The sequence below is a fragment of the Endocarpon pusillum genome, assembly GCF_000464535.1.
Source record: "Endocarpon pusillum Z07020 unplaced genomic scaffold scaffold2749, whole genome shotgun sequence".
Classification (NCBI taxonomy): domain Eukaryota; kingdom Fungi; phylum Ascomycota; class Eurotiomycetes; order Verrucariales; family Verrucariaceae; genus Endocarpon; species Endocarpon pusillum.
The window spans coordinates 202,231-221,260 of NW_006916232.1; the positions used below are offsets into that span (position 1 = coordinate 202,231).

The following is a 19,030-nucleotide window of genomic DNA, read 5'->3' on the forward strand; positions in this document are numbered from 1 at the left end:
AGGTAGCATGTTACAAGTCGTATGATGATGTGACTTACGACGACTAGAAAATCCCGAAGATGGTTTGAGGTTGAAGACGGCATGTTCTTGCCGACCCCGTTTGGACCTTGGTTGAGAAGAACCTTGAGAAGAACATGTCGAAACCGCCATCCGGTGTGCCAGAATTCATAGTTGACATCCTCCGCATTGGTCTACAGGAATTCTAGATTCGGAAAGACTCCGCAATCGTCTATCAAATCCGCTATCTGGTGAGCAGCGGGTCCCACAGGAATATACTGTAGTTGACATATCCCACATTGAGCAGGATGGATCCTGGATGACCACCACAGAGTAGAGGAGACCAAGGGTAGAAGAGACCAAGGGTAGAGGAGACCAAGGGTAGAGGAGACCCAGTAGAGATATGCCAGGTCTGCCATCTGGTGAATTAGAATCCGCAGTTGACATATCTCATACTGAGCATGGATCCCGGATGACCACCACGGAGTAAAGGCGACCCAATAGAGATATGCCAGGTCTGCCATCTTGTGAGTTAGAATCCGCAGTTGACATATCCGCTTTTGGAGCTCCAGTGCCCTGCCAGGTCTGCCATCTGGTGAATTAGAATCCGCAGTTGGCATATCCCAAGGCTGGAAAACCATTGTCCACAGGATGGGGGAACGAAACAGGACAGGTAGATCCTTAAGGAATCCCAGAACATCATGGCCGGAGGCGGGTCACAATTTGCCGTTGACATGGCATGGCAAGGGCCCAGGGAAAAGATTACAGCGTTCCAGAGTTGCAGCCTTCAAGCAATGTTGAGTCGACAAAAGAATGAAGAGGTATAGAAATGATGGGCAGGACGTCGGCATTGGTTGCCCAGATCATCGGAAGAAGCTGGCATGACAGGATGCATGTCACGAGCCAGGAGGTTTGCATGTTTCGGTGAAGAGCAAAAGAACGCTATGTCGAACAATGAGGATGGACACCACATATTCACTTTCTGGTTTGCTGGATATCGGCGGGAAGGATGAAGTTGGCAACATGTGTCGCAGGTTCAGTGGATTGAATGCTGAAGGTGTTCCCACACAATTAGTAAACATTAGATCAAACAGGGCATGCGAACGATCTTACCTGAAAGAACGAGTGAAGTTGTAGTAACAATCTCCTGCAAGCGTCCCTTGAGCTGCACACCAACAAAAGGGATGAAATTGCGGGACCCTTGCATTCAGAGCATAGACCGGGCGCAGAGAATAAGGTGTGAGCGTAAGGCTTCGTGAAGGGTAATGCCAGCCTGCGATAAAGCAGCGAGCCGGCTGGGCCTGCTAGCTAGGAGTCTCGAAACAGTGATTTGATGCATTGGAAAATTTCCTGCAGAGCTTCGATCTGACTTCCAAGAGCTTCCAAGAACGCATCCAACCTGAAACGGCGTCAGGAACCTCCAGAAGAGATGAACTTAGCCGTCACTTACATGGAGATGCAGTCATAGTCCGGATTTAAGGCTGCCAAGAAGAAGAAGAAGACGGCTGCGTTGATCATGTAGGGTTGAAGTGAAGCTTGGGTGTTGCGTGGACCAAGGTATGATCTTCTGATAGTGTGAATGGGAGGGTGACGAGTGAATGGGATCCGCAGGACGAGTACGTGAAGGTCGGAACTAAGCGAAGTTTCAGGGATAGGCAGAAAAGCATACGACTGCGCCGGCAAATGAGGTCACGAGATCAAGATCTGGATCTGGTCAGCGAAATTTCAGGAGATATGTTTCCAAGAAAAGAACCTACAAGAGAGGGGAGAGAATTCAATACAGGCCGACATTAATGGGCTGCTCAGTGAACAGGATGTCGAGAAGGCAGATTGTCTAATCGTATGATGAGAGTGAGCAATCAGAAGCCACGTCATGAACTAACTGGAAATTTCTGCGTTGGTACAGAGTAGATGCAGGATAGATACAAAGTTGTGGAAACACAATAGAGAATGGGTTCCGACTGCCGGTTGGGTTGGGAAGGAGCTGAATGCCAAGAATATAGGTCCTCCAGTCCCAGACATGTGAACAGGGTGCGCCATGACTCCTTATTACATAGTAGCCTTATGTTCTCACTATCCGGGTCAACTGTGACAAAACGAACACTGCAAGGTCCTTGATCTTGAAAGCTCCGTTGATGAATTAGTGAAAATATAATGATCAAGCGTACCTCAGTATATTGATCAAATTTTGTAGAATAGAAGCAGAAACCACATTGTGCACGAACGATTTCTTGAGCCGTGCTCTGGACGAGACAGATGGCACGTGCCGAAGACCGATATCAATCTTGTTAGTGGACACTGGAGAAATGTATTGGCGAGATGTCACGATGGAAAGGGAAGACCTCATGGTCAATGTTGACAACGTTGTATTTGGTAAGATTGATAAGTACACGTTTGAGTAGTAAGTTAGCCCCTGTGTCACTGTGATGAGGTGGATGAACTGAATTCTATCTACTCTGCAGAATCTAAGGAGGAGCAGGCTAATGTACTGAGGCGCACAAGTGGTCACATGACGCCAAGATTCACGTGCTGCTAGGATAAGTACACGTACGCACCACGGCTAATCATTTTACATGGCTCAGAGGCTTAACTACTACGTATGGCAGTTGAACTTCAGCCATCTGTCCCCTCTGACCATCCTTACGCCCCTACTGACTACTGATACTACGTTAGTACAGGAAGGGTTTGCTTTTACTCATTCATGCTAGCGTACGGAGTATATTGATAACCTTTGGTGCACGACTCTGTATTTTCGCTGCTTTTAGCAGAACCTTGAGTTCAATTACCGATTTGTAGCCACGTTGGCTTCAAGCCTCACTTGACATCTAGCGTCTGCTGTCATGGCGTTTGTACTCCTATCCTTCCCTAAATGCTTGGAGCTTGGTGACTTGCTCAGCTTACCTCAAATGTTCCTGCCTCGATGTGCTGCAATTTATCATAACTCGCAGCCACCTCGCTGGACCTGTCTGCAGGCATCCCACCCCCTTCTTCTTGCTCCATCACTCGGTTCTTGTCCTCTTTTGGAAAGCCGGCCCTGCGGAAGTCTTGTAAAATTTTGGACTGACCATCCTGGCGCTCGGAAGATCCTGAAATAGCATGTGCAATGAGCTCTTTGCCGAAAATGTGACCTTCTTCAGGCGGAGGAATCGGGTCGCCTTCGGCAGACAAAGAAGCTACTGGATATTGGTTGGCCTGGCTCAACGACAAAGAGCCATTGGGGGGAGAGTTTGAGCTGGAGGCCTCCATCTTTGCATCCTCGACGGGACCTTTCGATGCGACAAGTCTGTCAACAGCTTCGACTCTTTGCGAGGATGGAAGACCGTCTTGACGCTCGCTTTCAGTCTCGTTTGGGAAATGAGCATGTTCATGCTTTGATCTTTTGGATGGTCTTTGAAGCTGACTGTTCACAGCACTCAGACGACGCTTAGCTTCCGTGATAGTGTCATCCGCGTCTTCTGTAGGAGCTGCTGTACTGCTTTGTATTCTCTTAGGATCTTGCTCCGAAAGCCATATTATTGCCGGTATCCATGGTCTCCACTCTCCATAGTCCTTGTCATCCTCATTACTCGATGCGTAGAGCCCGGGCTCAACGACGAGCATGACCTTACGGCCATCATATCGACGGTCCATCGCATCAAGGCACATACATGAATGGGGCCGAAGCAGTTGCGAATCACTGCTGAACACGGTTTCCATTTCAAAATCTTGGCTGCTCAATCTCATTTGCGCTTCTTGCGCCCAAAGCTCGGCACAGAGGGCTCCAGTGGTTCGGATCAAGTGCAATAGATCTTCAAACCGTATGCGTGATCTGTTCTCGTCGAGACCCTTCAGCAGATAATATGCATCGCCTCGAATATCCTCTGCTAGCCGTTCATAGTACACGCCTCTGACTCGTGCTAGGGATTCGAGTCCATCTTCCCCTTCGTTAGCATTGCCAACAACTGAGTCATCCCCTAGATTCAAGACTTTAGCCGTTAGCTGACGCCACGCACGAGTCATCCGTTCGTTCCCTGGTTGAGAAAGTCAGCTCCTTCCAAACAACCAATTCTATACATTCCGACATACTAGGCATGCCATGGTCAAGAACCCTTTGCAAGCCCATCTTCTCCGCATGGCCCACACGCTCGAGAGACGCAAATGGGTCCTCCAGAAGTTGCCTGCACGAGTGTGATACTAAAATGCCGAGAAGCATCCTTGGTGCTCCTTGCTCTCTGATGAACAGCTGGTATGTGCTTTGCTTTTCCAGGAGCGACACAGCTTTGGGCATGCCATATTCAAGCAGTCTTTTAATAAACTGTTCGGGAACGCCGTTAAGTGAAGAAATCGCGTGCTCTGAAACCCAGTTTTGCCGCATCATTCTTACCTCCTTGAGTCTGCCCCGTACATGATTGTCGTCCAGGGTATCGCTGGCCCCTTTCCCTATGTGACGGAAGACAGCTTCGCTACTTTTCGCGATGATCTGGTCCTTGTCCGCAAGCTTCTTCTGCAGCTCTGCGACAAACTTTTGCTCGTTTTGCGTCTCCGCTTGCCAAGACTTGACCTTCTGTTTCAAGGTAGTTTGATTCTTGCGTCTCGATATGTTTTCTTTATTGATGGCGGCTCTCTTGATCTTCAGGTCCTTGGCCTTTGCCTTTTCCTGTTCATAAAGACCTTTGAAGTACTCACGTTCTGAGCGAAGAGAATCCAGAGTTTCTTCTGGTACTGGCTGCTCCTTTTTTCGAGTTCTCCGTTTCCTAGCTTTGGGGCTTTCAATAACATCGTCCTGGTCATTGTTCTTGCTGTCGTATGAGGTATTGGTGGCATCCCCAGCCTCGCTCGCTTTGCTATCATCGCGGGCTGCGCTTCTTCTGCTCGGACGTCCTTCACATTGCAAATCGGTTCGATGTTTTACAACACGACCAGTGGCAGTCAACACAGGATGAGCGCACGAGTCCCCGATGGCCGTCTCAGCCTGCTCAGCTGGTAGATTGTTCTGGTCTCTTCGAGCCTTTCCGTCATATTGCATCACACTGTCAGCTTTATCAACACTCTTCTTTCCACCCATCTTTGACTTGCGAATGGCCTTAGTTCTTTCTTGCAGTCTGTCGATAGTGCATGTTGGAGAATACTGCCGATCAAATATGAAGAATGGTGAACTTGAAACTCAAGAAAAGGTAGTCTTATATGCGCGACCCGTGGAGAAAAGGCTTGCGCTTCTTCTTGCCCAACCCGAAGCACTTACTCTCTTGCTTTGTAGGAGAACAGCCTGCCAACGTCCAGCAGATCGGTCTCGAAGTTCAAGGTTGAGTGTCGACTACTCAGTGTAAGGAAGAGTACCGAGGAGAGCTTGAGAGTCTGCAAGACAGGCCAATGGAATCTTCTTGTCTGCCTACATTTGTACTAGTGTCCTGGGCTTCCAAGCTTCTAGGCTCGTCGTCTCTTTTCAACTGCTCCATTGCGATATTTACGCTTCTCTTTCCACTACACCACTCTCCTCTCAATCCTTACTTAACCTCTTCCTCATCTTTTAGTTCTACTATCTACACTTAGTCTTGCAATATACGAAGGTTCTTCGAAGGCACAATGGCGAAGCAATCAGCAGGCTCAAAACAGCCCGGAGTTGTTGACACTACGCCTAAGAATAAAGGTCTGCTTGACCAAGCCGTAAGAACCCTGCAATGAGCGACTAATCATGCTGTTAGTTCCATCAAGCAAACGGGCGGCTAGCGCAATGAGTTCAAATGAATCTCACGGTACGCTTTGGAGTATTTTTGAAAGGTTTCAATGGCATCTGATCAGCATAGTGCGAGCAACATCCGAGACTACAGAAGCACCCACTGGTTCTAGAGCCCCATCATCAAGAAAAGTGAAGCGGCCTGGTGGGGATAGGAAGGAGGCTGCAGCGAAAGCAGTTAAGCAGCAGACGCAATCTAAAACAGTTTGCAGCATAGACTTCGGAACGACGTACTCGGGTGTGGCCATTGTGGGATCTGTCAACTGTGGGATTCGCGACATTGAAGTTCTTCGCAACTGGAAGAATGGCCGTTACATTGAGCAAGTACCGTCCCGCATAGCATATCCTGAAGAGAATCCCGGTCTTGATAAGATCGCATTTGGATATGAAGTCACTTCGACTATGAAATCATATACGTGGATGAAGCTCCTCCTGGGATGCGTTGAAATGGATGACTTTACTGAGACCAAACTTGGAAGTAAAGCAGCAAAGGGAATGCTTGAATTGCCACCAGGAAAAACTGCCGAAGACGTAGTATGCGACTACTTAAAATGCTTGTACGAGCATATCATGGATCACCTCGCCGAAGAGTCACCAGGACCAATGCTGGAGGAGAGGCCCATTGAATTCTGGCTTACCACACCCGCGTGCTGGGACGACCACACCAACGCTCTCACACGGCAATGCGCGTTAGCAGCAGGTTTCGGAAGTCGCACCAATGACAGCCTGTGTATGATAAGGGAACCTGATGCAGCTCTCGTAGCGAATGTTTCAAGCAGTGTCGACAAGCATGAAGGGGTCTACAAGGTACGTCATCCTAGCAATACTTGAATCGTTCTATGTCGCTGTGCAACGTTGATAGTGGCCCAGCCTGGCATGAGCGTAGGTGTTGTCGACATTGGTGGAGGGACCATTGACGCAAAGACGATGACGCTCATAAGTTTGAATCCTCTAAGGACAAAAGATGCCTGTGTTGGTACCGGTATTTCTGAAGCCACAGAAACCTATCTATAAGCACTGACGAAACCGTAGGAGCAAAGATTGGAATGACTGATCTGGAGTTTAAGCTACACGATCGCTGTGATGCGCTATTCGGTAATGCTTTCAGCGATCTTCCCACCGAAGTCATTGGTCCCTCCTCCGAGTTCGCTGAGGAATTTGAGGTGATTAAAAGGAATTTCGACGGAGGGGACGATGACAAGGAGCACTGGCTCAGGCTTCTGCCATTGAAGAGAGCGCTAGAAGCTACAAATACAACATCTAACAAGTATGATTTTGTCGAGGGAAAATTAATACTCACAGGGTATCGCAAATCTAGGAGCCAGCCCTTCTGCAAAAACTGACAACTGTGTAGCAGGGAGGTCCGCGACATATTCGAACCCGTCGTTCAAGAGGCATTGAACCAGCTCAACAACCAGATTACTTGCCTCAAGAAAGCCGGTCGAAAGCCAATGTCAATAGTCGTCCTAGCTGGGGGCGGTGGAACCTCTAGGTATGTGATCCACAGATTCCAAGAGTACTGCGCCACAGCACTCGGTGGCACGGTTACTGTCCGCCGTGATGGACGTGCATGGAGCGCCGTAGTTCGCGGAGCGGCAGTCAAGGGCTTAGAAGGAGGTGTGATTGTCAGCCAAGAGTCACCAAGAGCCTACGGCTTCGTCTGCCATAAACAGTTCGATGGATCCATTGACAACGAGGAGGACAGCTTTCAATGTCCAATATATGGAAAGCGAGCCAGCAATCGTATGGATTGGATACTACATCAGGTAGTACAGCAATTCCCAGTCTACCTGCGACTGACTTTTGGACAAGGGAGCTACGATTGTGGCAGACATGAAAGTCACAAAGGATGTTTACATATCTCCAAAAGACATGGGAGACCTCTCGCAATACTGGGACTTCTTCGAATGCGAGGAAGAGGTTGCTCCTGAACGGCTTGATGACGACGGTCTGTTGAAGCAGCTCACATTGCATATTACGACTAATTTTGTGGCAGCCGTGAAGAGAATTGGGCGAATCAGGGTTGACCTGAACAGCAACCAAGACGCGCAGAGAAAGAAACGAAAGAGGTCCTCGACGAACGACAAGCTAGAGGCGATCAGGATCAAACTTGAGCTTACGCTCGGCTCTGCAGCTGGGGTCTTGGAGGTTCGCGCTTTGCATGGCCGGCCCGGGGTCGAAGTAGGCAAAGCCAAGATAGAATATGCGAGGGAGAAGGGGAGAATGACACGTGGTAGCCGCTGAGCTCAGGACGTCGAATGGCTTGCTCATTGAAAACGACCGATTTTTTTCTCATTTCTTATTTGCTACTTTTCCATCTTCTCGGACTTAGAGGCGGCAAGCGAAGAGGAAACGCATCAGGCCATATTGGTGGTGCAGCCTCCTGGACTGGAGTGTGACTGCAAGACAGATGCCTATTTCGGTTTACAATCCTTGGCAAAACCTTAGCTCTACTACTAGTAGTATAGACACATGCCAAGAACTAACGTACACTACCACTTGGCGAGACACCCCACTTGGCGAGACGGTTTTTCGCGCAGCGCGTTCGGCAACACTCAAATTTCGAACAGCTATAGCTCTACCAAAATAGCTCGAAATGGACTCAAACAAGGAGCATTCTATTCAGCAGGCCTCAAATGACGTTGATCTAGGCCTATTTGACTCAGTTCGTAAAGCTGCGAGCTATTATGACGTTCCAAATTCGACCCTGGCCCATCTACGCGCAGGGCGACCCTCCAGAAACCGATCGCATTTCACAACGGCTATCAAAACAAGAAGAAAAAGTGTTGATTCAATACTTCCGAGATCTACAAAGGCAGCATTTATGCCCGAATTACGCACAAATTCGACGAATGGTTACTAAATTGCTCTATAGCAAGGGGGATAAGATTCAATTAGGCAAGCACTACGTGGAGCGTTTAATAGCTCGCCATCCAGAGCTTAAAACGCGGCGAAATCGACTAATGGATATCAAACGACTCATGGCCCTTGATTCTAGCGTTATTGAATGCTTTTTTGCCGAATTTGAACAGCTCCGCAGCCAATACGCAGTTGAGCCAAGCCGCAAGATATCTATAATATGAACGAAACAGGGTTTCAGATAGGGCAAATAGCATCAAAATACGTTGTTTTTGACCCTGCTATAGGTCGCCTAGTGGCTCCAGCATCAGATAACACTCAATGGGTCTCTATTATTGAGTGTATGAATACTGAAAAGGCTATTAAGCCTTATCTTATCTTCACCAGCAAGAATCCTGAGCATCATATGTTTCCAGAGCATAAGGAGCTCCCTGACGTTATATAGGCCTTTTCTCCTAAAGGATGAACTGACGAAGAGCTAGCTGTTGATTAGCTGCGTCAGATATTCGTTCTAATTGCGTCAAATAGCAAGCATATCATAGTTATATTACTAGCGAATTTCAGTATTACTGCCTCAAAAATAAATATCTACCTCCTCTATTTGCTGGCGCACGCTACTCACAAACTTTAACCTCTTAATTTAGGTCTATTTTCGCTACTTTTAAGCGTGTATAGTCATGTAGTTAAAGAATATGCCCTAACTGGCATAGCAGCACTTAATTAGAGTATTTTTACTATACTTTATGTATAAGCGTGTTAAGAGGCATTTACTAAGCGAAATATTCGCACAGGGTAGAAAAGAGCTGGGATTTGGCCAACAAATAAGCAAAAACTGCTAGAGGATGCTGAAATTCAAAATTTCAGCCGTACAACGCCTGAGTATCAACCTGCGCCTATCAAAGAGGGTCCTAACCATCTCTATAGCACTCCGAAGAAGCTAGATGAAATTCGAGAGCTTCAAGCGCAAATTGAGGCCAAAGTTAGTCCTCGAACTCGACGCTCTGTACGCAAGCTCAGCCACGCAGCTATTCAAGAGCATGCTGGCGCGCAGTTGCTTCAAAATGAGCTCAACAATTTACGCAAGCAATCTCATCAGCAAGAGGTCAAAAAGCGCTCAAAACGCATGCTAAAAGAGAGGGTGCAGCGTTCGTGGAATCTTGAGGAGGTCAGGGCTGCCAAAGAGGGCAGGGCGCCCTCCAGGGTGCAAATTACGCACCGTGGAGAGGATTCGTTACGCATAAGAATTCTCTCAGATAGGCTTAAATAGGAAGTATCGTCAGCTTCATTATTTCCTTAATTGGACGTGGATGTTGGGCCATTTGAGTGATAGAATTACTGCGTAAAGTGTGTGCAAACTGTCTCGCCAAGTGGGGTGTCTCGCCAAGTGGTGGTGTACGTTAGCTTCAACTCAGCACCTGATCGTCAAAATCTTGGATTTTCACCAGCTGGGACGACGTAAAGCTATGAGATATTGATGACTCTTGAGCACTCGCCTATCATGCTTGATACCGGTCCGAGGCATGGTGGTCTCCAGCTATCGTCATATTAAGCTCGCTTTCTGTCCTCAAGCTCTACCTACATGTGAATTGCAGCTCAATTTGCATGCTGTGCTACCATTTCTCAACCTCAGCCATCGTCAGCTGAGTAATGACAGAAGCCTTCCCCCCCTGGTGGACCATGACTTCCTCGTCATCTCACTAGCAAGCACGCTTCTTTGGCCGAGTTTCAACACCAGGTGAATATTCATCGTTGCTCCAACTCCGCTTCCCTGAGGATACCCCTTTCTCGATACTGGTTTTAGTATCTTTGCCTGTTGCTTCTTTGGCTGGCTTCTTGTTTTGAGGCTTGAGATCAGTGTCCGAGGGTTTGGCCTGCTTTCTCGGAGTGTTGCTCCCACTTTTCGTCTTGGACGATTCCTCATTTTCTGATATGAATGGTTGGTGTTTTGGTTGCGTGGTACCGGTTTTCGAACTGCTTTGAGGACCTGGGAGGGTGCCAGTGTGTTTTTGTTTTTCGAATTGCCCACTTGTGCTGGTGGATTGCTGCTTGGTGTGGTCATCTCCCATGGGTTGTCGTCTCTTCCCTCTTCCTTCTGCCAACTCACCACTTCCTTCCGATATATGTTTCGTGACTTGCCCGTTATCGTCGTCGATAATGAGTACGGCTGTTCTCGGATCTGAAGCGATCCTTTCAATAGGGGGGCCACCTAAAGGCTTAGCTTTGTCTGATATTCGTCCCATGGCCCGAGACTTGACTTGCTGCTTGTGCATCCATACCACTGCTTTTGACCACACCTTGAATTGATCATAGTTCTCGCCGCATTCATTACCATAGGCTAACAGACCAGGATGCATAACAAGGTCGATCGGTTTACCATCCCAACTATGATCGTCCTCCTCGATGTCCATGGTGGTGTGGGCTTCCATAATCTTGGAATTCACATGGAAATTTCCAATTTCTTGAGGTGAGAGCAGGACCTGTATCTTGACATGCTGGCCATGCAGATGGCAAGCTAGATTCCCGGCACGTTCAAATAGACCCCTTAGCTCAGCGCGTCTCACAGTGGCCTCTTCATCGTCGATGTCCCGCAACAGCGCCTTGCAGGTGGTGACAACCTGATCCGCAAACGTTGCATACGCATCGTTCTTCAAACTCTGAATAAGTGTGGGGGCGGTGCTGGTACCCTGTTCTGTGATATCGCCCGTGTTTGCGCTAATCATACGCGTTGTCATAGCACGCCATTGATGCTGCATCTTCTCTCCACCTGCTCGTGTTAATAGCTTGACACAACAAGCAAGAAGAGAGACTTACTGTTGGTGCCCATTTTTTGCACGTGGAGGAGTTGTTTCTCCGTGCTTTTCTGAAGGCCTCCCTGTTTACAATTCTGAAGGTAGAAAAAGGGTCGATGGAAGAAGTTGAAAATAAGGTGGCGTGTTAGCATTGCTGTTATGACGTGCCGTATGTTAATTACCCCGTCCAACGCAGCATGCAGACCTTCAGTGGATGCAGACTTTCTGTCATTTTTTCCGTGAAGCATGACTCGGATTGATTCCTTGATTCCTTCACGGTCCACAGGAAGAGTCCCGGCGTGTTTTTTCGTCCACCGTCTGCACCTGTCAAAGATGATCTTGAGTTCTTCCTGCACCCGATCATCCGGCAATGCATCGATCGCATCTCTCTTCAACAGTTTAAGAGCGTCCTCCTGGGCCTCTTGAAATCTGGCCTCGCGTTCTCCTCGGTCGTTCTGTAGGAGCTCTATATCCTCTTCTAAGGCTTCAATTGTTGCCTTGTATTCCTTGTTCTCGTTCCTGAGTTCGCGGGCTTGCTCGGTAAGCCGCTTTTTGGCTTTCTTTAGGACGACAATAGTCATTGAGTCGTCTGGCAAAACCTCAGTCCGCGTTTTTTTCTCCACGCTTTTGCCATCCAGGTGATTGGAGAGATCCTTCATTTTCATGCTGTTAGTGGAGGGTGCATTCATGTCCACCGAAGATTTGGGATATGATCCGTGGAGTGACTGGTAAGCTTTGCCACTTTCAACACTCAGGCGACGAGTTTTGGCCATATTGAGTACGGAATCGTTCTCTCTGATATCGCTGTTTGCTTGGACCGAACTCACCATATTCAAAGGCTCAGACCGGCTTCGCGAGCTGCTCGACTCAGCCAGCGTGTTGTTTTGCGAATGGATTGAGCTCTCTCCGACCGAGTTGCGCTTGCTTCTTCGGAGATTGTACTCACCATCTGAGTCTTCAGCCAACCGAGGCCTTTGCTGCTTCATATGGTTCATTTTCTGGAGCTCAATATCACCGAATCTATGGTGCCTTCCCCTAAATCTTGCCGATCAATCCAAAGCAGAAGAACAGTGAGGGAGAATGACTTGAAAGGTATTTAATTACTGAAGCCACCAGTAGTTGTGCAGAATTTGGCAGCAATACCTATGCTAACCGGCGAAACGGTGAGAATACCGAAAAATTTAGTGCAAGATACGATCTTAAATGTGGTGAAAGGTAAGAGTGACGTTCCAACACCCCTGGGGCAATGAGTTAATCGTCTGAGCTGCAACCTAACCAATCTTTGTCTGTATTAGGAATAGTCTACCATTCTTTTCATACGTGCTCTACGTTCTCTATCATATCTTTGATTTCACCCTCCACTCCCCAGGCTTCCAGTCTTCGATTTATCTACATTTCTTTTCTTGATACTTTGCATACTTGAATCTACGTCGGTATTGAGAGCAGTGAGCTTCTATACGAAGTCATCATGGCGAGCAAGCCCATCTTGCTCGGACTCAAAGACAAGAAAGTCAAACAAACAGGTGAGACGATCGAGACCAGTTCTTGAATCAATGATGACGGTTTAGTCGCGGAATCAGCGAACGGTCCAGCATCAAGTCAGCTCAAGGAAACGTCGAATTCAGCGCTACCTAGACCGAAACGAAAGTACACTGGTAAGTGTTGAGTCCTGATCTTCCATGGCCACTACTGATCTTATATCCGCAGCTCCGACTCCAGAGCGAGCAGCACAGTTGCAGGAAGCAAGAGAAGAAAAGCGACGTAAAGTTGCTGAGGCAAAAAGCCGTCAATGGATAATTGTGGGCCTTGACTTCGGTGTGACGTTCACAGTAAGCAGAGCAGATATCTTACGGCTCGGAAGCTGCTGACTCGTCTAAGGGCATTGCGTACATTGCCACAAATGTTGGCAGTCGAGATGTGCAAGTCATCAGGCGATGGTCCGGCGGTGGCAGGCAAACGGATTTATTAGATAAGTCGCCGTCACGTTATGCATATGCTTCGGAGAACAAGAATCTCACAGAAGACGCCTGGGGCTATCAAGTCCAACCTGGTATGAAGAGTTACTCCTGGTTTAAGCTTTTGCTGGACGGGGACACAAACGCTGCCGAGTACGACGATCCTTTGCTACGCCAAAGTGCAGGGCAAGGCATGACGGATCTGCCGCCGGGGAAGTCAGCGAAAGACCTTGCTGCTGACTACCTGGAACAAATCTACAAGCATACGCACTCTTACCTTGGCGAAGTCATTGGCAAAGGTATGGTAAAGGAGACGCCGTGCCATTACAGGCTTACTCTACCGGCAATTTGGAGTCACAGAGCGAGAAAGTTGACCCGGGAAGCCGCTGAAATGGCTGGTTTCGGGACTCGAATCTGCTCAGGAGTCTCAGATAAATTATCTATGGTTGACGAGCCAGAGGCAGCTGCGGTAGATGCAATAAAATCTACCCTCGAAGGCTTTCCGAAACACAACCTGTTCGAGGTATGTTTGTTATTATGTATATCCCAAATTTACTCATTCGTTGTCCTAGGCTGGCCAAGGCATCATCATCGTCGACTTGGGTGGCGGAACGGTCGATTTGGTCTCATATAAGATCCTGAAGCTAGAACCGCTTCAGTTGGAAGAGCTTTGTGTTGGCATCGGTATGCAAAGAAGCCTACGTCTGTCGGAGCCCTCCTAATATGTAGCATTAGGGGCCAAGGCTGGAAGCACCTGCGTTGATCGGGCCCTACACAAGTTGATGAGAGATCGGTATGGCAAAGCTTTCTCATCGCTTCCAGCAATGAAGATAGGTCCTGGGAGCAAGTTCATGGAAGACTTTGAAACCATCAAGCGCGATTTTGATGACAACGACCCAACACAGACATTTCAGGTCCATCTAAAGATGCGAGATCTTAGGAAACAAGATCAGAATGTGGTCCAATACGACTTTGAGGAGGATGAAATCATGCTGACATGGTAATTTTCTCCTTTGCCTGCTTCCACTCATGATGTGTTCAGAAAGTCTAACTTGAAGTAGCGCAGATATGCGAAATCTGTTCCAAGTTGCTGTCGAAATGACTCTGCAGCTGATACTGCAGCAGGTTAATTTGATTAAGAAGAAGAAAGCAGGAACTATCAAGACTCTTATTGTCTGTGGGGGGCTGGGTAGCTCTCCATATATCAAAACCAAACTAGATGAATTTTGCGAGGAAAGATTTGCTGGCAAGATGCAGGTAGTGAGGCCTGTCAGAGCCTGGGCCAGTATATGCCGAGGTGCGGCTCTATCGGGTCTGGAGGCGTCCCCAATCCTCTCGCGTCGCTCAAGGTATCATTACGGCTTTGTCATTCATAAAACCTTTGACGATGACGAGCATGATGAGGAAGATGCTTTCGACGACCCAGTGTATGGGAAACGTGCAAAGAATCAAATGAAATGGTTTGTGAAGAAGGTATTGTATAGTCACATGATCGTTTTCTGCGTGTATCAACTGATGAAGGAAGGACGAGAAACTCAGACCAGGAGCCAAGAAAGAGCACAGTTGTACTTATACAATTCCGCCTAACGTACACAGCTATACTGGTCACGAAAGGTTCTATCTCTGCATGGAGGAGAGCGCACCACCTCGCTTTGGTTCCGATGGTAAGATTGCCCATTTATTGATTGAATCCTTCTCATTAGATTTTCAGTACAGCCAGGTGGAGAGATAATTATCAACGTAACCTCGACCGTGCTTAACAAAGAGCGGAAGAGACTTAAAGACGAGGGATTCGATGTCAAGAAGAAGCCAATTCCGCTCGATGTCACGCTGTCGTTCAAGATCGGTGGCGAAAAAGGCATTCTCGAAGTTGCTGCCACCTCCGGAAAGACCAAACTTGGGGATGCACAGATGAACTACGAAGCAAACTCTGAATGCAAGGGAGCATGGTCAGAGGATATCAAAGCTGAGGCTTAGATCTGCAGCTCTCACCCTGTGACATTCGAGCAACCACAATCACCGATAAACGAGCTATGAGAACATTGAACTGTGAGAGCAGAGCTCCAGGCAGATTATCTCCGGGAAAGGGTTGGGGGCCCATCAGCAATACTGAACACAGTGGAAGAGCTTAAGCGAGCTATCTAGTATAAATGTGTTGTGACTGCACTGCAGCAGAGCTGCCTATTTCGGCTTCTAGTCCTTGGCAATTTTTTTAGCTTGAGTAGTAGAAAGTCCTTTCCGAATCACCCTCGCGGTCGCAGTATTCATTCACTCAGAAATCGCTCAATGAACCACGTTTACCCATGATCCGTTTTACTACTTGGGCTGCTGGTTCAATCCAGCTCTGCCATATTCGATGACAGCATCTCCATGAACCCAGCCTTCCCCTCCGCTGCAGATGATCCACTTCTAGTGAGTGCCGAAGACACAGACGCAGACGTCATTGACACACCTCCCACCTACGATTCTCAAAAACGTGTCAAGCAAGTCGAACTCCTCGAGAACCTCCTCCGCTCCTTTGATGCGCTCATCTATATCGAGCTGAGCGCGCTCTACTATCTCGACTGCGCCTTTGGACTTCTCATTCTACACACCATAGTGCAACTATTCTTCTTGACAGAAAGACCACCCGGCCTACCCGCTCCGCCGACCCGATCTGCTCTGGGCGCCGTCATAGGGAGTAATCTTCTCTGCACACTTTTACATCTTCTGAACGCAAGGCCAGAGGCTGGCGAAGCGAGTCACTTTTATCTTCATGGCAGCATAATAATTGATTTCGTGGGGCAGCTTGGCCCAACCTCGAAATGGAGGCTTCTTTGCATGGATACACTGGTACTGGCGTTACAGATTGGGCAACTGGCTATGGGGATTGAGAAGAGAAGGGTTCAAGTAGCGGAGAAGCGAACACCGGGCTCTACTCAAGACTTGGATGCCGAGGAAGCAGGAATTATACGCTCCGAGAGCTCGCGGAATGAGCCTCACGAGCGCCTTGAGGGTATGGAGTTGCAGGAATTGCTTGGGACGGCGCAAACGGAGCACGAGGCGGGAAGTGATCAATCGAGCTTGCATGTCTTGGACGAGTTTTATACTGGAAACACTATTTTGACGAGGCTGAATGTAGTGGATACGATCAGCAGTGAGCTTAGGGGTGCTACTACTGCAACTGATCCTGCAGGCGGTGCTCTGTCTCTGCCTGGGCTCCTGGTACGCTGGAGGTCAATGAGATGAGGATATCCTGGATAGCTGGCGCGCAGTAAATCTCATCTGGGGTGTCAAAAGCAGAGTATTCAGGCCTATCCGTTGCAGCTCTGAGCAGACCATCCTATTCGTGCGAGCTGTTCATTCTGCAAAAGGCATCATGTGCACGGGTTCCCATCGAAGGAGACGTTGCGATTCGCAAGCCAGCTCCTAAAGAGTCGATCACACGGGGTCCTCGTGGTCGAATAATGGTCTTCACGCTATAATTTTCCCGTTGAAGGACATTGCATCTTATGCCTCGAGCTTCCCTTGGCGTCTTTCCCCTCTCTCTTCAATGCTACAAGATCTTTGTCTAAGTGTCTTCACGTAAGAACAAGATGCAATACTTTTCTTTGAGCTTGAAGTATACTTCATGACTCACAGGGACCATTCAACAATGCGATGCAATTCCTTCCCTTCACAAGCTGCTCTTCACTTCACGCCAATCGTGGTATATCATAGTGCCATTTCCTTGAACTTTTCTATTCTTCTTCTTCAGATTTCTCCACTCAACACTCTCCGCATCAAACTATTATGAGTCTTCATGACTACTAGCTTTCCTCATCTGCTTAGCTTCTTTCTACTCTTGGAAATATATATGTATCATCTTGTGTGCAGCAGTCGGTGCCCCGTTGAAGCTTCTTTTGCCCACTACCACGGAAACCATCCGTGAGGATGAGTAAAGAGCGCAACGTTTGAGTTTTCGAAAAACACGAAAGGACATACAGTAGAAACGAGTTCTACGATCCCACCAACGACGTTTCCACTGTTGAATTGGAGTTCACAGAGCAAGAGAAGGCCGAGCATCAACATTTCCACTTAATCAGGGCGCGCTAAGTCCACTCCGGACCGGTAAGAGACTAGACTAATTCCACTGCAGGGAACACACGCTCAAATTGGCTGGTGGTGGCAGATCAGAGTCTGATGGCTCAAGGTCGACATCTGGTCCAGCAATCACTGCACAAGCTCGGCGCCTTCTCATCAACACAGCGTCAACAAAGCTCAGTCGGTTAGAGCTTACCCTAAACAAGGTAAATCGGACCACTCTGGTTGGAGAACTAGAGGGCTTCCGAACACCTCAGCATAACATTGACTGGGTTATTGACATGATAAAACGTCCTGGAGATCCGCCAACCAACACCCGGATGGAAAAAATCGCATACCTCTGTGAGGGTTCTTCAAAGCTCCGATACCAGCTTTTACAGATTCGTGAGACGATACTACGACCAAAGGACGCCTCAGACATCAAATCGAGAAAGATCCTGGGAGTCGAAGATTGCCCATATGTCGGCTGGTCTTGTGAACTTGTTCTCCAAGCCCTATATATAAATGCAAGAGTCGTGCATGCTGGCCTGCCGCTTGAGGACCACAACAGTCTCATCCGAGAGTTCAATGATCGCAACAGTAAACTCGATTTTCTCTACATCATGTACAATGTCTCGGGGCAGGGCCTTAACCTAGACAAAGTTTGCGCCAAAGTACTGGTACTATGTGCCGCAATCAATGCTGCGTTGATGATTCAGGCTTGGGGCAGAACTATTCGTGTAAGTTCCGTACTGGTAATCAGTAACACCTCCACTGATCTATCTCAAGGTGACACAACAATATCCGGTCAAAATCATCCGGTTGACAATCTTGAACTCCCATGACCAATACCGAGACTCTCGACAACGTGATAAGGCGATAATGGACCTTGCTTCTCGAGCATAAACTCCGTCAGTAAGAAGCTTGTTGGTAACACTTCTAAATGAGGCCAATGAGGAAGTGAGAAAAGCGCATGCCAGCAAGGAAGGCAGCAAGCTTTTGAAAGGTCGAGACGTGCTGCCACCCGAGAATGCAGCGGATGATGTCAACAGATATGAGCTTGACAGTCATGGCAATATTCTCTCGGGAACTGTACAAGATAAGCTTGACTTGGATATCGAAATGGCAGATGCCCTTCCCAGCAGGCAACGGCGAACTCGGAAAGCTGTCGAGAGATTTGTCATTGAGCCGGAGAATAGGCGTAAGAGCATGAAGAAATCGTCTAAGAAAAGCAAGAGACGTGTTAGCAGAACAGACGATGACAATTTTGAAGAAGAGGAAGAGTATGACGACGAGGATGAGGATGAGCTCTCAGAGTATGAGGATGATGGTGTTGAGGACGATTATAGCGGTACGGACTCGGACCAGTCCAAGGCCGAGCATAACGATGAGCTCCTAGATCTTGGCGAGCAAACCGACGAGGTCGAAGCCTTCTCTCGGTCTATCCTTGCTGACGGAAAAAAAAGATATACACTGCAATGGACTGGTATGAGAAAGAAAAGTTTGACCAAGATCTGATGAATATTTCCACCAAATAATGGTATGATGCGAGATTTGCAAGGATGTTTCGGAAGCCAAAGAAAGAAACATACAATTCTCTGCAAATAGAGGACAATACCTCCGAAGCATTCCATGCAAGAATGGAGGGGAATCGTCAGAGGCTTGACAAGACCAGA

General features: G+C 48.0%; 5 protein-coding genes across 5 annotated transcripts; 3 read left to right on the forward strand and 2 right to left on the reverse strand.

Moving 5' to 3' along the window:
- Positions 1-1,305: 1,305 nt before the first annotated feature.
- On the reverse strand, positions 1,306-5,041 carry EPUS_02145 (uncharacterized protein; the record flags this gene model as incomplete). The annotated part of the gene is made up of 4 exons (XM_007803912.1): positions 1,306-1,396; positions 1,448-1,668; positions 2,899-4,007; positions 4,063-5,041. 4 exons carry the CDS (start codon positions 5,039-5,041, stop codon positions 1,306-1,308), a joined length of 2,400 nt encoding a protein of 799 aa, XP_007802103.1.
- A 518-nt stretch (positions 5,042-5,559) lies between these two features.
- Positions 5,560-7,954, forward strand: EPUS_02146 (uncharacterized protein; the record flags this gene model as incomplete). Its single annotated transcript, XM_007803913.1, has 8 exons — positions 5,560-5,623; positions 5,679-5,729; positions 5,781-6,517; positions 6,581-6,692; positions 6,743-6,977; positions 7,065-7,476; positions 7,523-7,658; positions 7,707-7,954. 8 exons carry the CDS (start codon positions 5,560-5,562, stop codon positions 7,952-7,954), a joined length of 1,995 nt encoding a protein of 664 aa, XP_007802104.1.
- A 2,312-nt stretch (positions 7,955-10,266) lies between these two features.
- On the reverse strand, positions 10,267-12,353 carry EPUS_02147 (uncharacterized protein; the record flags this gene model as incomplete). The annotated part of the gene is made up of 2 exons (XM_007803914.1): positions 10,267-11,333; positions 11,381-12,353. The coding sequence occupies 2 exons, from the start codon at positions 12,351-12,353 to the stop codon at positions 10,267-10,269; spliced, it is 2,040 nt and encodes a 679-aa protein (XP_007802105.1).
- A 473-nt stretch (positions 12,354-12,826) lies between these two features.
- EPUS_02148 (uncharacterized protein) lies at positions 12,827-15,290 on the forward strand (the record flags this gene model as incomplete). The annotated part of the gene is made up of 10 exons (XM_007803915.1): positions 12,827-12,881; positions 12,927-13,013; positions 13,066-13,187; positions 13,237-13,612; positions 13,745-13,836; positions 13,886-13,997; positions 14,049-14,313; positions 14,375-14,786; positions 14,839-14,977; positions 15,025-15,290. 10 exons carry the CDS (start codon positions 12,827-12,829, stop codon positions 15,288-15,290), a joined length of 1,926 nt encoding a protein of 641 aa, XP_007802106.1.
- A 393-nt stretch (positions 15,291-15,683) lies between these two features.
- On the forward strand, positions 15,684-18,872 carry EPUS_02149 (uncharacterized protein; the record flags this gene model as incomplete). The annotated part of the gene is made up of 4 exons (XM_007803916.1): positions 15,684-16,528; positions 17,431-18,094; positions 18,144-18,222; positions 18,271-18,872. The coding sequence occupies 4 exons, from the start codon at positions 15,684-15,686 to the stop codon at positions 18,870-18,872; spliced, it is 2,190 nt and encodes a 729-aa protein (XP_007802107.1).
- Positions 18,873-19,030: the final 158 nt, after the last annotated feature.